This window comes from Cladophialophora psammophila (genome assembly GCF_000585535.1).
Source record: "Cladophialophora psammophila CBS 110553 chromosome Unknown aczJe-supercont1.16, whole genome shotgun sequence".
Taxonomy (NCBI): domain Eukaryota; kingdom Fungi; phylum Ascomycota; class Eurotiomycetes; order Chaetothyriales; family Herpotrichiellaceae; genus Cladophialophora; species Cladophialophora psammophila.
In genome coordinates this window covers 474,420-492,651 of record NW_006912937.1, presented here as the reverse complement: position 1 = coordinate 492,651, position 18,232 = coordinate 474,420, and the positions used below count along the sequence as shown (strand labels likewise).

The 18,232-nt window shown below is 51.5% G+C and overlaps 7 protein-coding genes across 7 annotated transcripts; 2 read left to right on the top strand and 5 right to left on the bottom strand.

Annotated features, from left to right (window-relative positions):
- Positions 1-920: 920 nt before the first annotated feature.
- Positions 921-1,580, top strand: A1O5_09449 (uncharacterized protein; the record flags this gene model as incomplete). The annotated part of the gene is made up of 1 exon (XM_007750028.1): positions 921-1,580. One exon carries the CDS (start codon positions 921-923, stop codon positions 1,578-1,580), a length of 660 nt encoding a protein of 219 aa, XP_007748218.1.
- A 964-nt stretch (positions 1,581-2,544) lies between these two features.
- A1O5_09448 (uncharacterized protein) lies at positions 2,545-3,278 on the top strand (the record flags this gene model as incomplete). Its single annotated transcript, XM_007750027.1, has 3 exons — positions 2,545-2,626; positions 2,715-3,047; positions 3,127-3,278. 3 exons carry the CDS (start codon positions 2,545-2,547, stop codon positions 3,276-3,278), a joined length of 567 nt encoding a protein of 188 aa, XP_007748217.1.
- Positions 3,279-4,347: 1,069 nt separating this feature from the next.
- A1O5_09447 (D-xylulose kinase A) lies at positions 4,348-6,066 on the bottom strand (the record flags this gene model as incomplete). The annotated part of the gene is made up of 1 exon (XM_007750026.1): positions 4,348-6,066. The coding sequence occupies one exon, from the start codon at positions 6,064-6,066 to the stop codon at positions 4,348-4,350; it is 1,719 nt and encodes a 572-aa protein (XP_007748216.1).
- A 289-nt stretch (positions 6,067-6,355) lies between these two features.
- Positions 6,356-7,705, bottom strand: A1O5_09446 (uncharacterized protein; the record flags this gene model as incomplete). Its single annotated transcript, XM_007750025.1, has 2 exons — positions 6,356-7,059; positions 7,117-7,705. 2 exons carry the CDS (start codon positions 7,703-7,705, stop codon positions 6,356-6,358), a joined length of 1,293 nt encoding a protein of 430 aa, XP_007748215.1.
- Positions 7,706-8,586: 881 nt separating this feature from the next.
- Positions 8,587-11,676, bottom strand: A1O5_09445 (valyl-tRNA synthetase; the record flags this gene model as incomplete). Its single annotated transcript, XM_007750024.1, has 1 exon — positions 8,587-11,676. One exon carries the CDS (start codon positions 11,674-11,676, stop codon positions 8,587-8,589), a length of 3,090 nt encoding a protein of 1,029 aa, XP_007748214.1.
- A 235-nt stretch (positions 11,677-11,911) lies between these two features.
- A1O5_09444 (uncharacterized protein) lies at positions 11,912-12,208 on the bottom strand (the record flags this gene model as incomplete). Its single annotated transcript, XM_007750023.1, has 2 exons — positions 11,912-12,129; positions 12,178-12,208. 2 exons carry the CDS (start codon positions 12,206-12,208, stop codon positions 11,912-11,914), a joined length of 249 nt encoding a protein of 82 aa, XP_007748213.1.
- Positions 12,209-12,790: 582 nt separating this feature from the next.
- On the bottom strand, positions 12,791-13,618 carry A1O5_09443 (uncharacterized protein; the record flags this gene model as incomplete). Its single annotated transcript, XM_007750022.1, has 2 exons — positions 12,791-13,104; positions 13,222-13,618. 2 exons carry the CDS (start codon positions 13,616-13,618, stop codon positions 12,791-12,793), a joined length of 711 nt encoding a protein of 236 aa, XP_007748212.1.
- Between the last annotated feature and the right edge of the window lie 4,614 nt (positions 13,619-18,232).

The window sequence follows — 18,232 nt, the reverse complement described above, 5'->3', positions numbered from 1 at the left end:
TGTGAAGGTAAATGGCACACACATGGGTCGACAAAGGTTCCGAGCTGGCGTTTTGTGTGAGATATGTGTGCGGGTTTTCGGTCTCTCTGCTTTTGCATGGCATCTATGCAAACTTTTGTCTCGAGTCATTGGACATCGATGGGAATCCGAATATTACGCGCGCGCTTTTATCGCGCGATGGGAAATGACAATACAAGTTTGCACTTCGATGTTCTCTCTCTGCGCGCGCAATCTTTTCAACGTGTAGGGGTGTCCTGGATTGGCGGACGAGGCTGAGGCTGACAAGGCTGATACCGATGAAGTCCCCTAAAAGTAGCAGCGCCGAGGCAATGCGCACAGTATCTCGCCGTCCCAATTACAGACTACCTGTGTGCTCCGTTCTCCGTACGCGGCAGAAGCACGTACTGTACATCCATACTCCCATGCTTCCCAGTCCGAACTCGCTGTGTGGCCAGCCTGATAGCTTAACAAAACTCAACCGAGTTTGGTAGGTACTCTGTAGCCACTTGAGATGGTGACGCTCCTCTGCCCATAATTTCGCACTACTGCCCTAGATATTGAGCCATCTCCAAGTTCACTACCAAGTACCAGTGTCGCCAAACAAGAGATTTAGCATTTGTACCAAGTAGATCATATCATACTCGCATACTCGCATAAGCAGCTCATATCACATCCGCTAAATGTGTTGTTGTGAGGAAAATCGAATCGTCTCAATATGCTGCTCCTCCCGATGTCGCTAGACTCTCGAGCAAAAAGTCGAGATCCGACAATGCTTCGCTGCTCGAATTCGAGGATGTCTCTGCACTGGATTCCCTCTCAACGAGATCCATTCTTTCACTCCAGAGCCATGCATTCGATGCAAAGGCAGTGTCCAAGGCACCCGGACGGTGACATGGGATATTTTCCGACCAAACCAAAACATGCCCGCACATCACTTTCCTGTCACCAACATTCCTCAACCCGGCCCATACCAATGGCCAGGGACGGCTCAGGATCAGAACACGAGTCCCTTGCAACGTGATCAACACGCTGAACACACCGACCGCCCTGCAGCTCCGGAGCAGCGGCTAGCCGTCCAGCCGGAAGACATCAATCAATCCCACCCCAACGATAGACCAGCCGAAAATGGAAACCAACAACCTGAACAGCCTCGGCCGAGTCGGCAAGTTCGACCCATCGAGCTGTTGGATGAGGTCTGTGCAGATATGGATGACCTAAATCTCGCGACGGCTGTTCAACTAGCCCAGGACGATCCCAGGCTTGATTTTCGGGCCGCCATGGAGCAACAGGCAATCATAATGCAACACATTCATGATCGTCCGTTGATGCAGCCAGAGGAATGGAGGACTGGCGGCGGTGAAGGTGTCTTGTACTATCGATATCGCCACGGATCGCGCCGCGATGGTATGCAAGTTGAACGAGATCGATTGGTGGTGCATGCTGACGGGCCATTCGGTCTTGTTCGGACAAGATCCGCTGAGGGCGTGGTGGTTACGAGGCTGCCATTGAGATCACAACATGAGAGGGCGATGAGGGATGTCTCTGGAGGATTGATCCTCGATCGGCCAGTACGACGATGATATGAGTTTCACAGCCTCATCGCTTCAGCCCAAACTCCTTTCTCTCCCTCTCTTCCTCCGCCATTCTTCGCTTACTGTCTCGAAAATCCTGGAGTTTTCGTTCCAACGCGGTCTTTTGGCCCAACAATTGGGCACGCTTCGTCTCCAGCATCTCAAGTGTTCCGAAGTATGCCTTGTCTTCAGCCGCCGCAGTTGCTACGGGGTCAACCCTGTATGGTGGTCGGCCCGTTTCTTGGTTTGGGGTTGGACTGGAGTGTGCCGGCGGAGTCGAGGATTTCTGCGCTTGCTGAAGGAAGGATAAAAGGCTGATTAGCTTTCATTTATCCAAAGCAAAGCAATGTCCACTCTCAGAGATAGGGCTAGGGGATGGTTAATCGGAGGTGGAGGCGGGTTGTGATGCCGAATCTACCAAGCGGCCTGGATGATGCATCTGACCTACCTTTCTTGCAGCCTCCTGTTGCCTGCTAGTCTTCAAGATCGCGCCGATAACCGCCCCTGATGCAACTATTCCAGCGACTCCAATTGCATACACCAATGGTCGGATCTTTCGATTTCGAGGTAAGTTTATGGTGGTGTTTGGAGCTGCTCTTGCGGGTGATCTCGCGGGACGGGGAGGAAGGGAAGGGAGCATTATCAATCTATTGCAGTTGGAGGAGCCATTCAGCCGTCAGGTATTCCAGTGGATGATGTGTCTGTCGAGGTTCAACTTGTTGATGTCTGCATGGAGAAACAAAGTTGGACGCGATCAACCGAGCCGTTGAGACAGTCTTCGAGTGGTGTTAAAGCAGCAAGGTGTAGCTGCGGTCTCCGCCTGCTTTCGCGGTCCTTCATGCGCCACATGTGTTCTTGATGTGTTCAGCGCGTGCATCCTTCCAAGCCTCATCCTCGCAACGCTACAGATATTTTTGTCCCCTTGAACAGGCGATGCAGTCTGCACAAAAACTAAGCTAGAATTCAACTCAATATGGCAGACGAGCCTGGCTCCCTCAACTGGCGCCTCAGCGCCCATCCCATCACTCTCCTCACATATCTAGGCTTTCGAATAGGTAAGCCTACATCTAAACATCGCCTCCATCGATGTTGCCAATCCCGCCCGTGCAATGGAAGGGAGGATCTATTGACGCCCGAGCTTAGGAAGTCTCCTCATGTACCTCTTCGGCGTCCTCTTCATCCGCAACTTCGTCCTGGTCTTCATCTTGACCCTCCTACTGTTGTCCGTAGATTTCTATTACCTCAAAAACATCGCCGGCCGTCGTCTTGTGGGCCTTCGCTGGTGGAATGAAGTTAACACCTCTACTGGTGATTCGCACTGGGTCTTTGAGTCTGCGGCAGGGACAGGGAGGGTGGAGAATAAGACGGACAAGAGATTCTTTTGGTTGAGCATGTACATTGTGCCGGCCTTGTGGGTTGGCCTTGCAATTCTTGCATTGGTTAGGCTGCAGAATTTGATTTGGTTGGTCACGGTTGGTACGTATCTCTTGCCAGACTCTCAGAACTTAGTGGATGAACTCTGATCCGCTCATGAATACTAACCTGCTGAACGCAGTAATCGCATTGATTCTCACAATTACCAACACTGTCGCCTTCTCTCGCTGCGACAAGTTCAGCCAAGCGTCGAGTTTTGCGGGATCGGCCCTCTCGGGCTCTGGACTTGCCAGAAGTCTGGCGAGTAACATGATGGGACGTTTTTTCAGGTGAACGGGACGAAAAAGGGGCTTGTATGATATGGCGAGACGGGATCAAAGGGGGGGTTAGCGGTACTCTGGGCGGCTGGCCTCGGTATAAGCAAATGGAAGTTGATTCTGGCACCATAACCTGGCCGACCGACAAACTCGCAAACATGAACTCTACTCCGTCCCTCATGCACTCCTTCTTTTTCCAACCAGAATCGTTCAAGCAGCAAGAGCATGACATTACAAACTCGGCGATTGCATTCGAACAAGCGCCAGGACGCCTCAGCGGAAGACTAGCTCTGGGTGCAAACCGTCCTCCTTGACCCTGTCTACCAAAAAGAAAACATAAAATCATCACTGTTGTCCGCCGGAGAAGGAAAATCCCCATGATCGATCAGTCATCGCCAGTCCCTCGTGGAGCATTGATGGAAAATTACCCTCTGGGTTTTGTTCCCTGTACTCGTTCTTCTCTCCCTTGCCTCCCTCTGCCAGTTCCTCACTCCCCACGTCCTCGGTATCGCTCGGGCCGGATGGGGATACAGAACGACCAGAATCGCCCACCGGGAACGTGCCTCGGGGGGGTATGTTGCCTTTATTACTTCAGCCTAGGGCCCTGGGGTTGTCTTGGGTTAGCTTGCCTTCTGTTGTACCGCATAGCTGTGTAGACCTTGAGTTACGGAGGAGTCCTGCTATCTACGGCGCAGAGTACGGAGCACCTATGTAGGAAGCTCGGCAGGTACTTAGCTAGTTGGGTATACCTGTTGCTCAGGGGGACCAGGGAAAGAAAACCTATACCAACATACCTGCCTATGGCGAATACGTATACGTGTAGCGGAGAAAGGGCCGTGCACGCTCTAGCTATGTAGCTACATGAGTAGCGAGGCAGAGGAGGAAAAGTATGGATGAAAAGTCCAGATCTTGTTGAAGTTATCAGAGGAAACCCAGGAAATGTAGTATTACACTCCGCAATGCTCAGATATGGCAGAGAGACAAGTGTGATTCTTTTATTTCAATTTTCGCTAGAGCCATCTATGGTTTTGGACCCTCCTTTCCCTATACTACTGCCTTCCTGTACCATACCCACCCGGCACTTTTCACTTCCTCTCATGCTCCCTCAACAACCTCGTCTCCATCTCCTCAAACCCCTTGAGTGCCTTGCCATACCTCTCCCACACCGGAGCGTCGTACCCGTCGGCAATCTTCTCGACAAACTCTTCCTCTCTCCATCTCTTGCCAATCAACTCCTCAAACGTCTCGCCTTGTTTTCGTTCTACCGCCCAGACAGCCTTGTACGCGGCGCCCAAAGCACATGCGTTCTCGCCGACATCGAGCTTGAACACACCTTCGGAACCGCCTAGTACTTCGCCCGCCACACGGGCGATGGCCTTGTTGCGTGAGCCGCCGCCTACTAGATAGATCCGGCGTGGCTGCGGTGGCATGTCCTTTGCAGGACTCGAGACAAGTTCCCTAGAACGAAGACGGAGGGAGAGGAACTGACTTTCCACAATGACCCTCGCGTCTTGTTCCGGGGGTTGTGGCACAGATTTCTCGGGATTTAGGTCGTCATTGTGCGGAGTGTACGAAAAATGCCATTCTCCGACCGGAAGGTTCGGGATGATTTCAGGACGGGGGAAGTATAAACCCAGATGCATTGGTGATTTCTCACCGGACTGCGCGAGGGGCGGCGTATCAAGCAAGTGCTTGTCAAACTCTTCCCATGAAGTTTTTTCCTTAACTCCAAGCCTCTCATTTATCGCGTCGCGGACCTTCTCCCTGGCCAGCCCGCCGTTCTTATAGCACAACATAAACATGTACAAACCGGGTGTAGTCGGATGGTTGAAGAAGTGTGTACTTGGATCCGGTTTGTACTCGGTCGTGGACATCAAGAATGTGGTGCTTGTGCCCAGACTGACCATCGCATCGTTGCTGCGAAGCGGCAATGCAAGGATCGTGGAAGGGTTATCCCCCGTTGAAGCGATAATGGTGCATTCATTGGAAAAGCCGTGGCGCTTGATGAAGTAGGGGGAGATGGTGCCGAGATGGATGCCACCGTCTTGGGGTACGTCGCCTAGTTTCTTCTTCAACGCGTCTACACCCGAGGGTCCTGCCGCAAGTTCCAGCAGCTTCTCGTTCCAATTGCCGGCTTTAATGTCCCACAGGTTCATGCCGCAGACATCCGAGATGTCGAATGGGGCATACTTTCCAAGGAAGATAGTCGCGATCCAAGATGACACGAGGGTGATTCGGTATGTCTTGATGTATTTGTCTGGGTATTTACGTTGAAATCGTAGGATCTGCGGGCCTGTGAAGCGATGGTGTGCTTTGCTGCCCGTGACATTTGCCAATTGTGATTCATTGCCCAGAATGGCGTCAAACTCGTCGCATTCCTTTTGGGTGCTCGCGTCCTGCCAGTTGGGACTGAATGGATGTGCGAACGCACCATCGAGCTGTGACTCTAGTGTTTTCGAAGGATCCAGCTGAGAAAGTAATTGTTCTGCATCCGCATTCCAGAAGACACTCCCATGCTGCATACCTGAGCCGCTGATTCCCCTGACACGACTAAAATCAAGACCGTCGTCCTTCAGTCTCCCCAAAAGCGTGTCGATGGCTTGCAGCCACATCGCCACTGGTGCAAAAACTTCATGTTCGTCTTCGTTCACGAGAACCCCCTTATTCACGTTGAAACCCGTGGCATCTGCGTCGAAGTCGAATTTGGCTTCATGGATCTTTTTCAGGCTCGAGTCCACAACCAGTCCTTTTAGTTGTTGGGTGGAGAGGTCGAAGCCGAGATATAGAGGCTCAGAGGACGTCATGGTTTGAGATCTGATCAGGTAGTTGACTCGGATGCTGATCAGATATGAAGACAGAATGGTTGGCCTGCCGCCCGTCGCACATAACAAATACTGACACCTTCAGGGACAAGGAGAGAGTCCGAATGACGGATGCAGAGGTGGAGTAAATGCGCGTCGGTGATGAGGGGAGCAACCACCTGGAGGCCCTCTTGGCGCGATGATATCAGCCTGAAATCAACCGGCGCAAATTTCCGCTGCCCGATTGAACTTGTGGCCAGTCCGGTTGAACCGAAGAAATTCTCATAATGGCTCAGGAATCCTTCTTTCTTTTGCTCGAGGTTGTCGCGTGGCCGTTTACGTGCCCATGTGGATGGCCATGTCCGCGTCCTTGTTCTTCATGGTGGTGGTGCTCATGCTCGTCGCGCTCGTCTTCCGGCTCTGGACTGCTTCTTGGACTAACATCCGTCGCAATGAAATCGCCTGCGAGCGTGGTCCCTGTATCTTCAAGCTGGACAAACTTGACACGGACTCGTCTGACACCGCGGACCTTTGCACCACACCTCTGCCGCACTGCTTCTTCAATGTTCTCCATCTGCTCTAGTGTAAAGTTCTTGGGCACGCCGAGCTCAATATCGATCAAGTAGTTTTGGCCAGATTTGACCCCCTGGATGTCTCTGATCTCTGTGTCTCTGCCGAACTCCACAGCCTCAATGCCCTTTGCTGCATCACCTTTCAAAACTCTGGACGCGGCTCTACGGACCAGGGCCTTGATCTCGTCGTCCACCGTGACATCTGCGAGCTCGAGAAGAGCGGTTTTTGTGTTGTTCCAGCCTGCTCTTATAACCATGGCGGAAATGATTAGTCCTCCTACAGGATCTAGCCAGGAAGCGTCTGAAAATAGATGTGCGCCCCCAATTGTGGCAAGAGCCACAATGCTGGTCAAGGAGTCGATGCGGTGGTGGACCGCATTGGAGGCTAAAACGGAGGATTTGCGTTCTCGGGCAATCTTCATAGCTGTAGCATCAGATCAGCGGGCGTGGATAGAGAGTTGACGTCCACCGCCAGACTTACTGGCTCGATATAACCATTCCTTCACCACAATAGAGGCTGCCGCAAGCCAAGCAGCGTTCAGATCTGGTAAGGCAGGTCCATGACTATGGCTGTGTCCCAAAAATGAAAACAGCCCCCCACCGCCATGTTCGGCATGCTCATGCGCATGCACGACAGCTGCAGGATCGAGAAGGAACTGTGTATAAAGGGCATCCAACCCGTTCAGCCCAATGCCAACCCCTCCAAAGAGTAACAGCCCGCTGACCCCCAAGGCACCCAAACTCTCGATCTTGCCATATCCACTAGGAAATCGAGTCGTTGCGGGTTTCAGAGACCACGAGATGGTAGCGAGAGTCATGAAGTCAGAGACCAGGTCGGTGAGGGCGTGGAAGCCATCTGCAATAAGTGCTTGCGAGTGGAAGACGATGCCTCCTATGCCTTTCCCAATGGCCATCCCCAGGTTGACGAAGAGCCCAATCCTCGTGATCCTGACTCCAGCATCGTTCTTGTTCTGAGAAGTCAGGTAGGAGGTGTCGTGTACGTGACCATGGCCGTGGTGAGAGTGTCCTGCATGGCTTCTCGACTGCTGCTGGGTGCTCGAGCGCGTCATTGACACTTGTGAGGCTGGAGGATCGACGTTTGGGAGGCGATTGAGGGCGGGAAAGGTTGTTCTCTCGAGACGCGAGGTGGCATGTAATCTACTGTTCTTAAAGGATAAGCAGCTTGCGGCTCTGCATCCTCGACGTCGAAACAGGATGTGACTGGAGCTGGCAATGCTGAGGCAGACTCGTTGACAAGAGGACATGTGTCGCGTTTCAGCGCGGAACAAGTGCGTCAGCGGCATTTGGGGAGGCAAAGGGAGCCGCAGCTCGCAAAACGCAGGGCAAAGGGGGAAAAATGGTCGATTGACTCTCCTATTCTCTTCAACCCATGCTGCTGTGAACCCGAGAATGGCTTCAAAAGCCCTAGAAGAGAAATACAATCTCGACACAATTTTGTCGCACTCAGGAGCACGCAATTGGACGCGTCGCCGAGGCCCACAACAAACCGAAGGATTAAAAATGATGTCCTTGCGTACGGAAGCTATCAATCTTTAATATGCCATCACCTGTCACCGGAACTCGACGGGCAGCCTCCCGCTACTCCCCGAGGTCGCTTCTTCCAAGTCTACCCTCAGCCCATGTTATTTTTCCATTGTCTGAACGACGGGTGTGAGCTGAATGCTGTTGTTTGCTGTTCAGATTCTCGCCTTTATCAACGACATGCGCTACTCTCTATCGAGAATCTTTATGGTGAAACGCGCAGGGCAACCTAGATTTCGGCAAGGCTCTGTCTCCTGAGATTTGCCGGTCTATCCACTGCGAGGAAGAAACAAGATCTTGACAGTTGCACCCTCTTCTTTAGACTTTTTGACAATGCTAGTGTTCTGATACAACAATCGTGAAAGTGAAGACCAAGACTTCAGTTCTCTTTGCCCGCCCTCGCGTCTGATCAGCCCTCTAGTTTCAACCTCTCCAGGTCCTTGATCGCCTCCTCCAATCTCTTCACCTCACTCTCGGCGTCCTGCAGCTTCTCTTCCTCCTTCTTTTTCGTATCCTTGTTCGCCTTTTCCCACCCAGCTCCGCTCATGATCTTCTTGCTCTTCTCCACGCGGGCTTTGGCATCCTCAATGCTCTTCTGCCGCTTCTTCAACTCCTCCGCCACATCAATCCGCCCGGCAATCTTGAGATACACGGCGGCGTCCGCATTGATGCTTTGCACAGCACACCCAGCAGGCGGGAGGGAGTTTGTAGCTGGTGGCAGGACTTCGATCTCGCCTGCGTATTTGCCGCCCAGAGACTTGATGGACGTCTTTTCATCCGACACAGTCTTGAAAGCCGAATCCGAATAGGTTTGAATGATAACATCTCCAGGCTCCTTGAAACCGTACTGCGAGAGCAGGCTTCGAATTCCCGATGCAATGTCCATGATAAACTCGTACTTCTGTGCTTCTTGCGGAGCGTCGAGTTTCTCGTTGAACTCGGGGTATTTTGCGATCATGATACTTTCAGTGGTGTCACCTTTCCGTCGTGGAAGCTTCTGCCACAAATGCTCTGTCAGGAAAGGCATGATAGGATGCATCAGCAGCAAGCCACCCTCGAGTGCTGTGTACAAGGTCTGCTGAGCAGACCTTCTCTCATCCTCAGGGGCCTCTGGGGTAAGAATATATTTCGAGTTTTCGATGAACGTGTCACACAGCTGGGTGAACCAGTATTGGTACAAGGTGCCCGCAGCCACAGAGAAGTCCCGCCCTTCGATAGCATCATTGACATCCCGCGTGGCAATGTTGAGCCTATGGAGGATCCATTTCTCTGCCAGCGATTTTGGTTTGTTGTCGGTCGGTGTAGCATCAGGGACAAAGTCTTCTCCAAGTCTTCCCAATGCAAAGTTGGTCGCTTGGTAGATCTTGTTGCAAAACCGTCGCTTCGCTTCAATCTCCCGGATGTCAAATGCCACGTCGCCTCCACCAGTGGTGTAGTTTACGAGTGTAAACCGTAGGGCGTCAGCACCGCATTCCTCAATGCCTTTAGGGAATGCCGACTTCTGGTATGCTTTGGCACGCTCAATTTCGGCGGGGTCAAGGTTGCCCGCGTACAATGTCTTGTGGAGCTCTCCCAACGTGATACCTCGTATGATGTCCAGCGGGTCAATCACGTTGCCCAAAGACTTGGACATCTTCCGCCCCTCGGCATCTCGAATCAAGGAATGACAATATACCTCGGTGAAGGGCACATCGCCAGTCAGTTTCAGCCCGAACATGACCATTCTTGCCACCCAAAAGAACAAAATATCCCATCCGGTCTCCAGCATGGTGGTTGGATATAATTCTCGCATGTCCGAGGTCTCGTTCGGCCATCCAAGGGTAGAGAATGGCCATAGGCCAGACGAGAACCAAGTATCTAGTACATCCTCGTCCCATCTCAGCGTAAAGTTCTTTCCAGGGAATTTCTTTTCTGCCTTGGCCCGCGCCTCGTCTTCGTCCATGGCTCCCACCCAGTACTTGCCGTCGGCTTCGTCACTTGTCCCGTCTTCAAGCTCAATGAAGTAAGCTGGTGCTCGGTGACCCCACCAGAGTTGTCGAGAAATACACCAATCCTGAATATTCTGCATCCAGAAATGGAAGCGTCGCGACTCCGATTCGGGCTTTATGAGAATTCGGCCGTCCAGTACAGCTTCGTCTGCAGCCTTGGCCATGTCCGCCATCCTCATCCACCACTGTGGTTTCAACACTGGCTCGATCACGTCTTTACTCCTCTGACACATGGGAATTGTCATTGCGTTATCTTCCTGCTTTGTATAGAGGTCGAGCTCTTTCAAATCGTTGATGACGGCGTAACGGGCGTCAAATCTTTTTTGGCCCGCATAAGGCCCTGCACTCGCATTTAACGTGCCGTCGTCGTTCAGGATATTGATGAATTCCAAGTTGTGCTTCTTGCCCTTGATAAAATCGTTGGGATCGTGCGCCGGGGTGATCTTCACCGCGCCAGTACCAAAGTCCATCTCCACCTCTTCGTCCGCGATGATGATGATCTTGCGATCAGGAATGAATGGGTGGATGGCCAATTTGCCCACGAGATGCTTGTACCTCTTGTCATCGGGATGCACAGCAATGGCTGTATCGCCAAGCATGGTTTCAGGACGTGTCGTAGCAATTTCGATGAATTCATAACCCTTGAAGCGGTCTGGTGAGGTCGATGACTTGTGCGAATCATCTCCTTTGCTGATGGGATACTTGAAGTAGGTAAGTACGCCGAATTCGATCATCTTGTCATAACCAGGCACTTTCAGCTTCGTTCGGCCTTTGAGCTCCTTGTTGTCCACTTCGAGGTTCGACAGAGAGGTACTGAGGGCAGAGCACCAATTCACCAGCCTGTCCGCCCTGTAGATGGTTCCCTCTTCAAACAGGTCGACAAAAGTCTTCCGCACAGCAAGAGAGAGATTGTCGTCCATGGTGAAAGCCTCACGCGTCCAATCCATGGACCCTCCCAAACGTTTGAGCTGGTTAGTGATGTTGCCGTGGTATTTATCCTTCCAGCTCCAGATCCTCTCCAGTAAGGCCTCTCTACCAATCTCATGACGGGTCTTGCCCTCGGTCTTGTAAATCATCTTTTCCACCACGCTTTGCGTGGCTATGCCGGCGTGGTCACAGCCAGGAATCCAAGCCGTAGTCTTTCCTTTCATTCTTGCATGTCGAATCATTGTATCTTGCAGCGCGTTCGTAAGGGCGTGGCCCATATGCAACGACCCAGTCACATTGGGAGGAGGGATGGGAATCACGAATTTGCCCTCGGGTTTAACCTTCCCGTCTTCCGTAAATTGTGGTTTGAAGTAGCCTCTGCTCTCCCACCACTCGTATCGGCCAGCTTCGATCTTTTGGGGTTCGTAGGCATCAACGGCGGCGGCTTTCTTGATCTTTTCCTTCTTAGCGGTCTTGGGTGCGTCAGCGGCGGGTGCTGGCGCAGTCTGTTTCTTTGACTGCTTCTCTTGGAACTTGGCCAGCTTTTCGGCCTTCTTACGTTCTTTCTCAACTGTGGAAGGCATGATGGTCAGACTTAATTTTCTTTCAACGCAGTGGAATTGAGCAGTAATGTTCTGCGTGCAAGGAGTCGATGTTTATTGAGGGAAAGAGTGATATGACTACGAGATCCTGCCCGCCCTTTATAGATGCTTTCCCAGTCATACACCATGGAGTGTCTGGCAGCCCGGTACTTGGCCTCAGGTGAGTCATCTCTTGTCGTGTAGTCTGGATCATGTAAAAGTAAGGGTGGCGAGTTTATCAATGCGGTCCTTCAAGGTTATCTTGCATACTTTCTTTTGCAGTCTTCTCTTTGCCTGCTTCTCCCATCACTGTTTGACCTTTCTCGTTGTTTTGCAAATCCCTTCCGGGTACATTCTGACCCACGGCATCTTTTGCAGCCGAGCTTTTCGCCGCAGAGGCTATCTCGGAGGACACTGGAGGCGGCGGACCAGAAGGAGAACCGGTCGGCTCGCCAGCTAGCAGCCATGTTAGTAGATGTTGTACTGTTCGCTGCGTCAACATACTGATATTATGTGATGCGGCATTGAGCGCCATGTTGAAACGAGAAAGCCGTCTCCAAGCAGGAGGGCGCCGGAGCAAAGATCTGATAAGTATTTTGCCCGACTGCCTTGCGGCGTGATTGCACTTGTGTATTTGCTCTTCAAGTCAGGTCTAGGACAACAGAAACAAGAAAGAAAGAGGCATGGACAGAATGAGACAGACTAGGCTGGATATAAGACCCGACGACAATCTGCAGTGTACGAGGTATGGGCATTTATGAGTCGGATTTCGAACCTTGCGCGCCAATTAATGCACAGGAGCACGAGCCCGCCGCCGCCCTATGGGATGTCGAGACGTCAAGAGGTGCACGTGATCCGCCCCTGGCAAGGGGCCCAAGAAGGGCCTAGCTACGTCAAGAGACTTTTCCCTGCCATCGACCAGATTCCATCTTTCGCCAAATGCATGTGGGCGCATCTTTATTTCACATCCAAGCATGGAATATATGATATCGTATTCGAGGATGGGTTGCACCGGTTGCGACTAAGACAAACATTCTACTTTCCGTTGTCTTGCTCAAACTTGTACCCCTGTCCACAAGATATCGCAGCCTCTCCGTGGTTTCATTCAATAAGGGCCTCATTCAAGCTCTGACTCAATAACAGCAAATGGTCCCTTTTGCTTAGCAGGCCAGATCTTGACAACTCTCAAGCCTACGCTCGCCAGAAGCGCGGTCCACTGCTTCTCGCTGCGCTGCATCGAGCTGAAGGTGGTGCGGCTGATGTCTGCGAGCGATTCGAAGCCGCTGCATCCCACAGCGGGCAGGACGGTCTCGCAGACAAGCAATTTTGACTGGCCCTTGACCATGCCGTGGATCTGGTTTCTCAGGATCTCGCGGCACTTGGAGTCCGGAAAGTCGTGCAAGACACGGCGCATGAAGTAGATGCGTGCTCCTGTACACTGACATTAGATCGCGCGGATGGAAGACGAGGGGACATTTCTTTTGAACAGGGCAGCCGAGGAGATGAACTCCCAAGAGAGGGATTTCATCGCATGGCGCTGGTGCTTACCGCGAATTGGTTGTGGAGTGAAAAAGTCATACTCCATGACCTCGTATTTCGGATTTCTGGCACGTGCCTCCTCGATGATAGCGCCGAGATCCTGCACAACGAAGCGGGCTTTGATATGCGGATTCTCTTCCATGACCTTCTGCGTAACTTGGCCATGTCCTCCACCGACATCGACCATTGCCACACCATTTCCATCTGCTACAGATTCGAGCAGGGAGTCTGGGATGGGGCTCGCGAGCAATGTTGCGGCACCTTTCATAGCAGAGTTGAAACGAGTAAGGCGGGCAGTGTCACCGCGTAGATACGCAAAGAAGTCGGTCCCCGTCGCATAATGTGAGAGGGTGTTGTCCGGCTGGTCAGGGTTCTTGTAACCGAGCTCAGCGAGGTAAGCAGGCATCTTGCCAATGCAGCCCCAGCTGCTGTCGAATCTGGGACACCACGGAAGAAGTCAGTGCTTAGACTGGCTGAGTTTGATGAGGTTCCAGCCACAGAGTAAAGAGGCGATGAATAAATGAATGGAAGGGAAAACCTACATGTGCTTGTTCAAGTCCGCCGTAGCTGGCATGGTAAGAGCTCGCGAAACGGGAGTCGCAGCATACGTTTCCTCCCCAAGTTCAGAGACAATATGAAAGCCCGTTAAGACCCGCATGAGGCGCACTGGCAGCCACGTCAGCAGACAAGCTCTCGGACTCCTGCCTCATGTAGTCCGAGAGTGAGCACACCTATCAAGGTCACATCCGCCCCGGTCTTCTGCGCAAGCTCGAACGCGGTCGTAGATTCTCCAAGAAGGTTGAACAGGTCTAGCTCTAAGGCAGTCCGCACGACGGCATTCAGCCATGGCTGCAATGCATCAATAAGCGAAACCCGGACTCATGTTTGGGGTCAATATCCTTCTCACCACGAATGCAATACGAGTCGCTTCTTGGGAGGGATTGACAGTCTCGCTGGCAATTTGAGTAGCGGCCGACCATATTTGCTGGCGCACTTGATTGGCCCTAGGTGTCTGGGCTTTCTCCTCTGGTGTGAGCGAAGCAAGCGCCTCAATCGAGGCATTGAGAGAGTCGCGCAAGGCAAGCAGGTTCGTAAGATCGTCTGATGGGGCCGACATTGGTGCTCGAGCCAGTTCTTTGCTGTGCAGCTCTCTTTCTGTTGGAGAAAAGCGGCAGACAGAGAAAAGTTGAAACAGACCGCTTCGTAATATTCAGGAACCACGCACAGAATATCAGGCTGATGAGGGATCTTGTGTAACACAAGGATTTCTTGTTTTCAAGTTGTTAAGAATTGATAGAGAGTTGGGTTCTGTCGCAACGAGGTAGTACGTCCTCAGGCCCATGGAACACCAGTATCAACTCGTTGATATTTGGGAATGAAAGGCAAAAGTCAGAGGTAATGAGGGTACAAAATCGCGTGAAACCGCGACACAATATATTTGTAGTGGCACTTGCTTTCCCCAGAAAGGAGCGGTGACCCCTTTATGACAACGCCTTCTCGGACGCGATATAATATAGCGCCGGCGGACATCAATCCACTCGTCTTCTCGAGCATGGCGTCCGAGTAGGATTCAGGCCTCATAAGACACGGCTTGATGACAAGACCGGAATCAGCGTTAGAATGGGCTCAGTCCCAACACGCTCTTGGTATTACATTCGACGGATATTTCTTCGCCAATCGACAGCAAGCAGCGCTGATTCATCGTTGCTGGCCCCCTTGTGGCGCAAAGCCGGCGAAGGCAATGCAGGAAACGTGTCGACAACATTCTTTGCACTGGAAAACAGTCGTCCATCGTGTTCGAGTGGCTGAGACTAATGCAGGTCAGCAAGGCGTTGAAGCCTCGAAAGGAATCCTACGCCAAGGTTAAGGCTGGCTGGCCCCTTGCCCTAAGCCGTTTCGAGATAGTGTCAGCCACCGAGACAGTTCATACTGGGGTTGGAGTTGAGCGGAAAAGGGGAAACTGATTACGAAGTATCTCGTATAAAGGTGTCGATAGGAGTATGAATGATGAAATGTGGGTGAATGGATACCGCCCCTGCCGACCTGCAGTATGTTTTCAAGGTTTGAACTGATGCGTCCCATTTCATGTACGTTTGGGGTTGTCTGTGTTTAAACTGCCGTATTTTCAGTTCCCAGGTCATTCTCAGAGGATTGACACGAGCCAATCGGATCAAGCATCTTTCCCGAATTTAATCAAACCAAATATTAGTGCCCGGCCATTGATACTGCCAGCATATAGACAAGACGAGCACTCAACAACCACAACCATCTCCCACAGAGGCGGTGACCTTTCTCTGGACAAGCGAGCTTACCAAGTTAAACCTCTCGTATCGGCTGGCGAGAAACGACCCTGTTGACAGTGACTTACCAATGTCTCTACCTCGGAAGATAGTTGCGGATGGTCGGTAGTCCAAGTCAGCGGATGGCGCGAAGGAGGAATGCGAGGGATATCGCAACTAATGTATATGTGTATATCGATTATGGAATCAACCCATGTCGCAGAGTAATTAAGGGTGCATTTGAGAGTTACTGGGAAGACCTCCTGCCAAGGATTTAACTTTTTGGTGAATAAGGTCTGGGAGAGCCTGACTGAACTCCAGGGGGCCATTAAAAACAGTCGTAACCCTTAGTTAGGGCACACACACACGCAACAAAAACAATACTCATAATCCAAATACTCAAGTGACAAAAACTTTGCCACCAGCCCCTTTGATAGGGGGTGGTGGTAAGTGAAACCTTGCCTTGTGGTAGGTTTTTCCGTAGGTTGGGACATATTGCTACTGGCCCGGAGCCAGCTTGACCTGATATGTCTGAATTGGTCGGTGTTCCGAGGGAGGAACGAACCCCAAGATACATCGCCTGCTGGCCCGGTGCCAGTTTGACCTGATATATCTGGGTGGGAGGATCGACTGAGGAGGGAGGATCGCCTACTAGAACCATTTCCTTGCATGTGTTGACTTCGTCAAGTCTCTTTCTCATTGTGTTTGTTGGCTCTTGAGTCTCTTTCTGTTTTGTGGGTTGTTGACTCTTTAGCCTCTTTCCTAGTAGGGGTCTTTGCGATTGTTGGAAAGAATTGTGCTGTTCCAAAATATATCTTTGAAGATCCACTTCTTCATGTGACTTCATTTTCCCAGTCTTCACTGTCGACACCTGTGACCTTTCGGGTAACCATGCCGAAGCCGTCGTTAAAGTACAGCCTCGTTATGGTATTATTCTCAATCCAATACGTCCGAGCACCCTCATGCCATTTGAATGGATTCCGGGCCATCACCGGAGCATAAGGGGAGATATTTTGGATGTTCCATTGTAGTCTTCAATAAGGCTGACGAGCTTACCGTCTACGTGGGAGCGCGTTGCAGATACAGACGGGGGCGTCCCGATTGCCGAAGAGTGCACAGCGACATCTTCGTCTACACTCACGTCTAGAATGCCGATACCATGAGGCAGTTGTATGCCTTCATGGACGCGTGAGCCCCCATGGCCAGTCCATGAGCAGAAGATGCCCCTATTCATCCTCATCAATGAAGCTGAACGGTCGTAAAATGATGGTACATCAGGTATTAAAAGGGCAATACAACAAACAGACAAGCATAATTCCACGGAATGGAGGTCGAAATCGATATATTGAATAGTCTATTGATGAAGACTCGACTGTTCACAGGAAGCTTCAAGCGACAAAGAATGTTGACGCGCAGATATACTTCTGCAATACCTCCGTTAGCGCCTTGGCTACCATGACGTCAGCCATCTCAGCAATGTTTTCCCACCAGATATCTCCCGTGAAAGACTGCTGGATCGCCAGACGGATTCCCAGTAAAATAATCAAGTTCCCCTGCCATGGCTGTTGAGATGAATGGAAGTTGCACAAGTTTTCATTAGACCGGCATGACCATGATCATGACTTGGCCCCTTTTGCTCCTTCTTCCCCAGCTTCGCAGCTTCAGGCGATCCAGAATTGACTCTGGGCGAAGATTGATTTGTTCACAAGAGGCCAAAGGTGAGCAAGGAAGTAATCTGAACTTGCCCAGAAACGAGTCCTGGGACAATGTGGTCGTTGGTATAGTATAAAAGATGCTATGACGATTTGACCAACGATAAACCTATTTAAACCCGTTGAAACAACGGCATTGCTCCAAATGAGCGAAAGTGTCCCTCAGGCAGAAAGTTTGTTCGTTTTTAACAATAACCAACACCAGAAGGCTAGGTATAACAAAGTAAAGAAGTGTGCAAGACGGGACAAGGGAGTCGCCAGCAGTCGCAACCTCTTTCGGTCCGTGGAGAGACTCTAAGTGAACTGTATGCATCTCTTCCCGGGCCGTAATGTTGAGATGAGGCCGAATTGACCAGAAGTTTTCACGAGCATCCTGAAGATTTTGCATGGCGATGGCGCCAGCCTACCTAAATAATTAAAGATACGTGTAATCATGTGCCGGTGATAGAATGATCGAAATATCTCGGGTCCCTCCGGCTTGAACGGATATGTGGCGTATGTACGTGGGCGTCTCGAAGTATTGTGGAGAAGGGGGGCCCCAAAAGATTTCGTCCTGTGAAAGATGACGCCCAGGAGTGGTGGAGGCTGGAAGGAATAAACTCTTGACCACCTTAGCCAGAATGACAAGTCTGTATCTCTTGTCAGCAGGCAAGAAGGATGCCCGGTCCATAGTCGACGAAGGGAAGAATTTTTAAGTCCCCTCTGGAGTGCATCATGTGCCTTGGCTTCCCGCTTCGGACGCGGTCATGGCGCCTCTACGATTGTTACCAGCCTCACGATAGCAGGGAGAAAAGGCTGATAGCCAGGTCGGGCTTGGGCCAGCCTTGTGGGATTGCTAAGGGAGCGAGAAAAACGAAGGTGATGGTACGGTACGAGAATGTATTACGCTATCGTGCCAAAAGTGAGTTGAGTTCCTTGCAAAACAAGCCCCGTTACAACTGTTCCTCATTCTTCGACCTGAGAAGATCATTTCGCACACTCTATCACCCTCTCATATTGGCCTTGGCCGGTTTTCAGATTCCACGTTGT